This window comes from Cucurbita maxima, unplaced genomic scaffold (genome assembly GCF_002738345.1).
Source record: "Cucurbita maxima cultivar Rimu unplaced genomic scaffold, Cmax_1.0 Cma_Scf00010, whole genome shotgun sequence".
Lineage (NCBI taxonomy): Eukaryota > Viridiplantae > Streptophyta > Magnoliopsida > Cucurbitales > Cucurbitaceae > Cucurbita > Cucurbita maxima.
Window position 1 is genome coordinate 1,511,962 of NW_019272026.1, and position 10,548 is coordinate 1,522,509.

A 10,548-nucleotide genomic window follows, 5' to 3' on the forward strand; every position below is an offset into this window, starting at 1 on the left:
CATTATGTATCGCCATCAGCCTCACGGTTTTAAAACGCGTCTGCTAGGGAGAGGTTTCTATACCCTTAAATACTTTATTTCCCTCTCCAACTGATGTGGATTTGAGATTGAGCTTCAGTTCTTTGATTCTTTTATTTGCTATTATCATTAATCGCCAGGTGGTTTGAGGAAAAAAAAAAAATCTTTTTTTTTATTAATTGGTTGTTTTATTTGATTATTTCTAGGGGAAATGTTTAGATTTATTTATCATAAGAAAACAAAGAAACAAAGAACAGAATTTTGTGGGCGAGATAACAAGTAAGGAATCAAAAAAGAAATTATTGAAGATGAGAATCGAAACAAAGGATTTTATTTAACAAAAAAGGAAAGAGGATGAGATCCTTGAGAAGAAAACGAAAAAGGATCGATCCATGCTTTGATCCTTTGACGAAGTATATCTTAGTATATATCAACTTTGTTCTTCTTATGAGTAAACTTGCATCTTGGACATATATTTGGCATCAAGTAAATCAATCATTTTGTGCCTTACAAAAAGATAAAAGTAAGAGAATCAGGTGTGGATTCTTGCCATTAAGTTTAAAAATGATAGATAGAGAGAGGTATTTGGTTCATTGAGGGGGATCATGGGGTTTGTCCACGGTGACTCACCACCTTTACCAAATGCTCCAATGTGTTCGTATATGAACAAAGATAGAGAGGATAGTGAAAGATCTCTTAAAGTACTTGTAGGCATACAATAAAGTACACAAGTTCGAAAATAATTTCCTATGGTGATAGACCACATGGCACAACCAACGACTTGATCGTTTCACGAGTGATCGATGAACATCCTATAACTTGATCTTGACGATTTATATTTTGAACGACTAATCTGGTTCTAGGATGTAACACCCGAGTTCCGACAAGAAATTAAATACTTGATTTTTTTTTTCTTTTAAAGTTGAACTTATGAGATTTTATTGCCTAAGAAAATAGTAAAAAACTAAGAAAATCGGTCGAAGTCAAACTCGAAGGTAAATTGGTCCTTTGATAATCTATCCCTAATTTGGGGTCTCCATGAGTCCTAGTTAGATTTGTATGATGAAGGAAAAGAGAAAAGAAATCAAAGGGGAAATAGAGAAAAAAAAATGGGGCTTCAGTCTTTAGAGAGAGAACGTGGAAATCAACTCGAAAAGGTGGTTTGAAGTTGGAACTTTGTCAAACTTCCTTAAAAAAAAAAAAAAAAAATGCATAAAGGTGTTGCGAGAATCGTCAAGAATCGAGGAAGAACTGAAGATAAGCGTTTCGTGTTCTTGATTTCAATTTTTCTTCAAATTTGAAAGTCTTTCTTAGAATTAAGTTATGCATTCTTAGTATGTTGATATTGGAGAACTTTCATGAAAGAAGTCAAAATTGATTCGCATACAAAGACAGCCTTGGAGAATCGTTATAAGCTTTTGACTACTTAATCCTAATTAGAGGTTTCGTTAGCCCCAATCAAATTAGTATGATTAAGAGAACGAAAGAAAAAAAAAGGAAAAAAAATGCTTGAGGCATTGGAGAACGATTATGAGATTTTGATATGATCAAACCTATCAAGAATTAAGGAAGAATCAAAGATAAGCTTTTCGTGTTCTTGATTTTGGTTTTCTTTCAAAGTCTAGAATCTTTCTTGGAATTAAGGTCCAACTTCTTAGCATGTTGATATCGGAAGAGTTTCACGCAAGATTTATGTAGGAAGCAAGAGTTAATTCGGATGGAAAGACAATGTTCCCGCGAATGTTAAGAAATGGTAAATTTTAAATTCAAGACCAACTTTGTACTGATTATTTCTGGTTGTGGCTGATGAAGAATTAAGAAAAAAAAATTCTACGGACTTTGGTGAAGTTTAAAGTGGATTCTAAGTTATTTAGAGAAAGTTATGAAAATGAGAAGAAAATAGGAAGGAAATCAAAATTGTGAATTGAATTTGGGTTTGGCTGAATTAGTATGTGCTGCATAGTTTTTGAAGACGTGCCAATCCACTCACCACCTGTGTCCGACCTGAGGGCAATCTGCTCCAGCTGACCCGACTCGCTCGGCACTCCAGCCAATGCGATTTCACCACATGTTGCTTTGAGGACACTTATGTATGCACTTATATCCTGTGTCACGATCGTGCTTGTCAAAGGTGTTGGATGATGAAAGTCCCACGTCGGCTAATTTAGGGAATGATCATGGGTTTATAAGTGAGGAATACTAACTCCATTGGTACGAGGCCTTTTGGGAAGCTCAAAGCAAAGCCATGAGAGATTATGCTCAAAGTGGACAATATCATACCATTGTGGAGAGTCGTGTTCGTCCATCATAATATCAGAGTCATGCCCTAAACTTAGCCGTGCCAATAGATTGGCAAATCCTCGAATGTCGAACAAAGAACTCCAAAAAGAAAAAATGACTAAGACTCCAAAGGAGGCGTGCTTTGTTCGATGGGAGGTGTTGGATGATGAAAGTCCCACATCGGCTAATTTAGGGAATAATCATGGGTTTATAAGTGAGGAATACTAACTCCATTGGCATTGGTATGAGGTCTTTTGAGGAGCCCAAAACAAAGCCATGAGAGCTTATACTCAAAGTGGACAATATCATACCATTGTGGAGAGTCGTGTTCGTCTAACAAAAGGCATGTTGCATGCGGTCACATGTCAAATTCCTCAGTCATACTTGTCAAGGACGTGTTGTCTGTGACCTGCATGCTAGTTTCAAACTTTTTTTATTTTCTTTTATATTAGATAAATTTTTACTATTATTGTTGTGTACAGGGGTGTGTGACTGTTTACCAAAATCATATCTACACCCGCTGGGGCTAAAATGCACCAAAATGTACCATAGAAAGATGCAATTAGTTGTCAATTCTTCATATCCAAGTTATATGCTATCAAAGTAATTGTTGTTGCCTACACACTTTTAATTTATAACATTGTTTTCTTTAAAATTGCTTTCAACGTATTTCCTCGCTCACATTTGCTAAATCATTTCTCTCAAACATGACCTGAGGCTCAAGCATACGCCGACGTTGTCCGTGAAATCTGCGTTTCTCACGGCTGACTTGTTTGTTAGGTTAGAACAAGTGTCGTACAGTCGTTGTCCTACTATCGTAAGAGTGTAATTGTCACCACGAGTCGGAGTTAAAAAAAATGATAACATAATCCCAAAATAAAGAATAATATAAATCAATCTTACATGAAGTTAGTAAATGAAATTAAATTAGTTTGAAAATAAAAATCGTTTACAAGAAGACAAAAAAAATCGAATATGAATAAAGCATCATTGAAAAAAGTAGAAACAAAACAAATAAATAAAAAGACTACTAGTAAATACATCTCACGTCTTGGAACCTTATAAAAAGGAGGGAGCGACAGCCTGCAGTGCACCACAAAGAGCAACCAAGCCACCTTTGATCTGAAACTCTCTCCAAGGATCAAAGCAGCAAAACCCTTACTTCTCTTGAAGCAGAATGGCTAAAGGTAAATGAACTAGCTTCATTTATTTTTCTTCCTCCAACCTCAAAATTTCTCAATAATCTTTATTCTTTACCTCCAATCAATCATTACATGTCCTTCGACAATATGTTCGTCTTATATTTTTGTTGTTTTGTTATGACACCTGAGTAAAAAGAAGGGTAGGAAGGGTTCATGAATGAGCTGAGACTACATCCAAATGAAAGTTATCCGGAGTATTAGAATGATTAAGAAAGACTTAGAGGAAATGAAAGTTACTACCTATACCAACAAGGTGCACCTTCCTATTCGGTAGCTCAATCATAAGAACTCGATAGTTAAAATGTTTTGCTTGAAGCAGTTCTATATTGAATGACTTCTTGAAAATTTCCCTAAGATGCATGTGAATGAAGACAAAGTATACTGGAAAAACTCGTATTGGTCTGTGGAGATAATCTTCACTCTTAAGAAGCGAGGAATGTCGGGACCATTAGGTGTCGAATTCGGATTCCGAATTCTTATCCGAATCCTGGGCATGAGGTGTTAAAAATGGTATCAGAGTGGTTCCTCTCCCAATAAGATGTGGTTCGAAGACGAACTAAGGTGGAAGCTGGTGGGCATGTGACACCCAAGTAAAGAATGGGTAAATAAATGAACTAAAACCACATCTGAATGAGAGTTATTTTGAAACCACATATAAAAATGTGCATTGCTTGGAGCAATTCTATGTTGGTGACCTTTTGAAAATTTTCGTAGGATGTACATGATGAGGACAAAGCATGCTGAAACAACTCGTGTTGGTCTGTGAGGATAATCTTTACTCTTAAGAAATGAAGAGTAGGTATCGTGTTGGTCAGTGATAATAGTCATCGCTCTTAATAAGCAAAAAGTAGGTAACGTAACAATATCGCAGGGGATGTAGAGGAATGTCGAGGTCATTAGGTGCCAAATCCGAATTTCGAATTCTGATCTAAATCTTGGACACGAGCGTTACATTTATGGTTTTTTTTAACTTCATCAAGTGTTATCTTTCACAATATTTATATTATTTAAAGCTCTCTCTATTGCTACATATCTTTTCTATATGAGTTTGGTGCCAAAAAGTCTCACCTGCAAACCAAACCAAACTCAGCGATGGGTTTCAAAGATGGTTATATTGTGTTCTTCCCTAAAATTGTGCTTCCTATGTTCGCAGTTTTCAATAACAACTGCCAGCCTATCGATGTGGTCAGGCGAAGCAGCTTTCCTAAAGACTTCGTATTTGGTGCAGCATCTTCAGCTTACCAGGTTGACTAAAAGTTGCATATACAAATAATAACAAATTAAGAACAAAGAATGAGTATTGATTTATTATGGTTTGTTCAGTATGAAGGTGCTGCCTTTAATTATTGCAAAGGGCCAAGTATTTGGGATACCTACACTCACAAACATCCCGGTCTCTCTCTTTCTCTCTCATTGGTGTTTATTTTGAATTTCACATATAATTCTCTCTCTCAATGTTGTCTATTTGTTAATTTCAGAGAGGATTGCTGATCACAAAAATGGAGATATAGCTGTTGATGAGTATCATCGCTATAAGGTGACTAAAATTGAAAGAAGTAAATAGCATCATAAGAGTGGATGAGCAAAACTCGTCTAGCTCAATAAACCCTGTGAGATCTCACATCAGTTGGAGAGGACAACTAAACATTATTTATAAAGGTGTGAAAACCTCTCACTAGCTGACGCGTTTTAAAAAACCTTGAGAGAAAGTCTAAAGAGAACTATATCTGCTAGCGGTGAGTTTGAGCCGTTACAAATGCTATTAAAACCAAATACCTGGGTGTACTAGTGAGGACGCTGGCCCCGAAGGAGGGTGGATTGTGAGATCCCACATCGATTAGAGAAGACAATAAAGAATTCTTTATAAGGGTGTGAAAACTTCTCACTAATAGACGTATTTTAAAAATATTGAGAGAAAGTCCAAAAAAGATAATATATACTTGTGGTGGACTTAGGGTCGTTACAAACTCTTCGACCATGAAGCAAATGCCAGTTAGGGATTAGGGTACCAAATGCAAAATATTAGGTATAATTAGCAAATAATTGTTCACAATGCAGGAAGACGTTGCCATCATGAAGAGTATAGGTTTTGATGTTTATCGATTCTCAATCGCTTGGTCCAGAATTTTTCCAAGTAAGGACTTAAAAGATAAACAAACCAATTCTCAAAATTCACTTTAATATACGTTTTCGAAGCTTAACTTTATAAACATTGTTCTTCTTAAAATCTTCTTCTCAGCGGGAAAGCTTTGTGGGGGTAAGAACATAGATGGAATACGCTACTACCATCATCTCATCGATGAACTGCTTAAACATGGTGGGTTCTTCTTCTATTATTCATTTAATTAGTGATTAATCTCATTGATTATCTTAATTAAGTTTTATTAATCTCAAAATGGGTCAACAAATCTGTAGGCATCAAACCTTATGTCACACTATTTCATTGGGATGTTCCTCAAGCGTTGGAAAACGAATATGGTGGCTGCTTGAATCGTCAATTTGTGTAAGTATTTTTTTTTTTTTTTTATGAGATTATCGTATTAAACATAAACGTGAAAGGATATGTATGAGTGATTTTTGAAAAGGGTTATTGTTCTAAAATAAGATCATCAGTTATTAGTAACAAAAGATCATAAATTTTCATTTCAATAACATTTCTTTTGAAAAAAATCAAATAAAAGGTATAAGATTTTTACCTTTACACTTACAATTTCTTTAAATTGAACCATAGAATTTAATCAAGCTTGGATCCTTTCTATTTACTTTCCGAGTAAGTGTTAAGTGATACACTGTAATAGTCTAAGCCTATTTCTACTGTGAACATATATTATTTGTTTTAGTCCATTATGTACCGCCGTCAGTCTAGTCTGACGTTTTAAAACGTATCTGTTGAGGAGAGGTTTCCACACCTTTATAAGGAATACTTCATTCACCTCTTTAATCGACGTGGAGTCTCACAATCCACCATCCTTGGGGGCCCAACGTCCTTGCTAGCCCACAACCCAATGTCTAGCTCTGATACTATTTGTAATAGCTCAAGCCCACCGTTAGCAAATATTGTCTCTTTTGGGCTCTCCCTTCAAGGGTTTCTCTCAAATGATATTAGAGCAGACACCGAATGGTGTGCCAACGAGGACACTGGACCCCAAGGGGGAAATTATGAGATCTCATATCGGTTGGAGTGGAGAATGAAACATTCTTTATAAGAGTGTGAAACCTTTCACTAATAAACATATTTTAAAACTGTGAGACTGATAGCAATACTTAATAAGTCAAAGTCGACAATATTTGTGGGCTTAGCTCTTTCCCACACTAATTCTAACAAAATGAGAGGTTAATGAATATAAAAAGAATTCCCTAGTTTTGAGGGAGAGCTTTGTTTGCAGATGCCATTTCCGAGACTTTGCAGAGTTTTGCTTTGAAGAGTTTGGAAAAAAAGTGAAGCATTGGATTACCTTAAATGAACAGTTCATCTTCACCTTCAAAAGTTATGTAATGGCAGAATATGCACCCGGTAGGGGTGCAGAATGGGATCCATGTCGCTATCTTGCTGGTAATTCCGGCACCGAACCATACATTGTTGGTCACAACCTAATTCTTGCACACGCTGCGGCTGCCAATCTTTACAAGACCAAATATCAGGTTCTCTTTTATTTTTCTTAAAAAAAAAGTTATAAGTTGAAAGTTACGATACATCTTCTCCTCTTAACCTAAACATTAAGGTAGTGATGTTAAATGGAATTCTTAGGCAGAACAAAAGGGTGAGATTGGCGTCACATTGGTGTCAAGATGGTATGAACCATATTCAAACTCTGAGGCAGATGGAAAAGCTAGAGATCGAGCCTTTGATTTTTCACTTGGTTGGTAAGTAAATATTAATTCCTGTAACAGTTTAAGTCCTTCGCTAGCCGATATGGTTTTCTTTAGAGTTTTCCTTTATAGTTTTAAAATGGGTATGCTAGAGAGAGGTTTTCACTCAATTATGAAGAACGTTTTGTTCCCCTCTCCAATCGATGGGGGATCTTACAACTAATTGTGAGATCTCATATCCGTTGGAGAAAGAAACGAGTGCTAGCGAGGACGCTGGGTCCCGAAGGTGGTGGATTTTGAAATCCCACATCGATTGGAGAAGAAAATGAGTGCCAGCAACAACGCTGGGCCCCGAAGAGAGGTGGATCGTGAGATCTCACATCGGTCAGAGAGAGAAACAAAGCATTCGTTATAAATGTGTGGAAACATCTCCTTAGCAGACGTGTTTTGAGGACAATATCTGCTAGTAGTGGACTTGAACTGTGAGCTTCGTTCTATTATATCATTAGCATTTTCTTATAAATATATGACCAAATTAAATGCATTTAGGTTCTTAAATCCAATCGTTTATGGAGATTATCCACAAAGCATGAGAGATTTGGTGGGGAGGAGATTGCCCACATTCACAAAGGACGAAAGCAATTTCATCATGAACTCCTTCGATTTTCTTGGCATAAACTATTACACAGCTAATTATGCAAAAGACAATCCCAATGACGTTCATCCACACCCAAGCTATTTGAATGATATTCATGCAACTCTTTCAAGTATGAACTCTTACGTACTCATACTTTTTGTTAGAAAGTGTTCGACTTGGAAGACAATTCTAAAAAACTATCCCAAATATATTTGGCGTTTATTTCACATATATCACATCTATTCTAAGATCTAACTTTGTATGATATGTTCGTACGATAGCTGATCGCGACGGAGTTCCAATTGGTCCAAAGGTAAACGAGTGTTCAAAGTTTCTTCAATGGTGAATTAACACAATATTAGTGTGCATTCTTTTGCTATACTATGAAGTTTAAATTAATTTTATGCCATTGTCACCTTTTAATCTAACAGTTTGCTACTTATGTGTTCATAATGGTGTAGGTGGACCCATCATCGTGGCTAGCAGTTTATCCAGTAGGTTTAAAGGAGTTGTTGATACATATAAAGAAAAACTATAAGAATCCAATTATTTACATCACAGAAAATGGTACAAAAAATAACTTTATAATTTAATTGTATCAAGAAAAAATAAGGTCTATATTTGATTAATTTGTTGATTAATTAGACTCACAATGGCAGGATACCTCGACCTTGACAGCTGCCATGTTCATCATTTGATTAGAGACAAGGGTAGAGTCAAATATTTTCATGATCATCTCTATTATCTACATGAGGCAATGAAGTAAGTAACTAAGTTCAAGATTAAACTACTAATCACTTTTTTAGCTTATTTATTCGTACATAACTTCTGTTCCTACTCTTTCACCAATAGTTGAATGTAATTATGTTATGTTTTGGAAAATGTTGTAGAGCTGGTGTAAGGGTTCGAGGATATTTTGCATGGTCATTATTGGACAATTTTGAATGGGCAAGTGGATACACTGTACGATTTGGTCTCACCTACATTGATTTCAAACACAATTTGATGAGAATGCCAAAAGACTCAGCAAAATGGTTCCACAATTTTCTCACAACCTGAAAATTATACATGAATCTTCTATGTTATATATTTTATTATCATATTGTGTTCTGTTATTGCAACCTTCTAGAACATTTACTAGGAGAATATACTAAATAAATTGCAATAACAAATAAACTTATGTTTGATGATGTATCTTTTATGTTTTCTATCGATGGTATGAAGTAAAATAAATTTCTCCATCTCTTTTCGTGTTTGATCACTTTGATTCTTCTTTAATTATCTTTTACCATAATCGTTTGTTTTCTTTGAGTGTTTGTAAGACATTAATGTTGAGGAGTTTGCGTGAAATTTCACAATTACCTTTTTAGTGTGTGTCCATTAAGAAGTTTGTGATAGATTGTTAATTGGGTTGAAAGGATTGTAAGTTGAGAATTTTCATGAATCTGTTTGATTCATGAATAGTTTAAGTACATTTCCCTATTTGGGAGTCTATTAGATTCATTTGGTTCTTCTCATATATGGGTACATTCTCTTATATTGACACTTGAATCATCTTGATTTATGTATGAACATTAATATTGTTTCGATTCATGTATAATAATTAATATTGCTATGTCTATATAAGGTTTCTCTAGCATTGTTTTGAGATGTGGAGTCATTGTCATTTTGTGTTTGTCTAGAGGTAATTAGGAGAAATTTTGTAAGAGAGACTTTGTAGTGTAGGAGTGTGAGAGATGCACCTATAAACACTTTGGTTATATTGATTGGCTACCACCTGTGGATGTAGGGGAATTTCTTCTCTCCAAACCACGTAAATTTTTGTGTCTCTTTGTTTAATATATATTTGAGGGTTTGTGAGTAAAATCAATCTTGCTTCCGCTTCCACTACAACAATGGGTATCAGAGAATTTGGTTGTGGCATTTGTGGATTGAAGAAATCTTTGTATGGGTTGTTCTCATCAATGGTATATGAAGTGCCATCACTTCATGATGGAACGTAAGTACACTCATAGTCAATTTGACCATTGTATGTATTTTTGGTTCCTTGATGATGACTTGTTTATCTATTTTATCTTGTATGTTGATGACATGTCAATTGCTTCCAAGAGACAAGAGGAGATGGATAAGCAACGATTCAATGCTGGTTATTGTCCACAATGGTTGGTGAAATGGTTTGTTGGCATTCAACATTGCAATTTACTATTGCATTGCCTCATCGAAGCAGAGTATACGACAATCACGGAAGCTTTTAAAGAAGCTGTAACGACCCTAAATTTATACTTACCTAGAGTTGCTACCGTCATCATAATGTAATCATTTTGTATGGAAATAAGCGTTGGAACTTTATCATTAAACATATATTCATCTTAAAATAGTGTCATGGACTTGCATGTTTGAAAACATCTTTAAAACTATACATGAAAATACCAAATGAAATAAATAAGCATTAAAATTAAAAACACCCTTTTCTAACCTTAGTCTACAAAAATAAGTATAGTTACCCCATGCATGTGTCACTATCTCCTAGGTTGCAATGCCAACGTCAGCCGTACAGAGGAGCCTTGCCTTTGCTTGAAAAATAAAAGTAGTATGTAACTT

At 35.4% G+C, this 10,548-nt stretch overlaps 1 protein-coding gene across 1 annotated transcript; it reads left to right on the forward strand.

Moving 5' to 3' along the window:
• The first annotated feature begins 3,375 nt into the window (after nucleotides 1-3,375).
• LOC111485439 (beta-glucosidase 24-like) lies at nucleotides 3,376-9,183 on the forward strand. Its single transcript, XM_023132323.1, has 14 exons — nucleotides 3,376-3,485; nucleotides 4,654-4,745; nucleotides 4,824-4,893; nucleotides 4,979-5,037; nucleotides 5,559-5,634; nucleotides 5,740-5,817; nucleotides 5,916-6,003; nucleotides 6,887-7,142; nucleotides 7,249-7,364; nucleotides 7,860-8,077; nucleotides 8,229-8,260; nucleotides 8,409-8,514; nucleotides 8,607-8,709; nucleotides 8,838-9,183. The coding sequence occupies exons 1-14, from the start codon at nucleotides 3,476-3,478 to the stop codon at nucleotides 9,004-9,006; spliced, it is 1,473 nt and encodes a 490-aa protein (XP_022988091.1). The 5' UTR covers nucleotides 3,376-3,475; the 3' UTR covers nucleotides 9,007-9,183.
• Nucleotides 9,184-10,548: the final 1,365 nt, after the last annotated feature.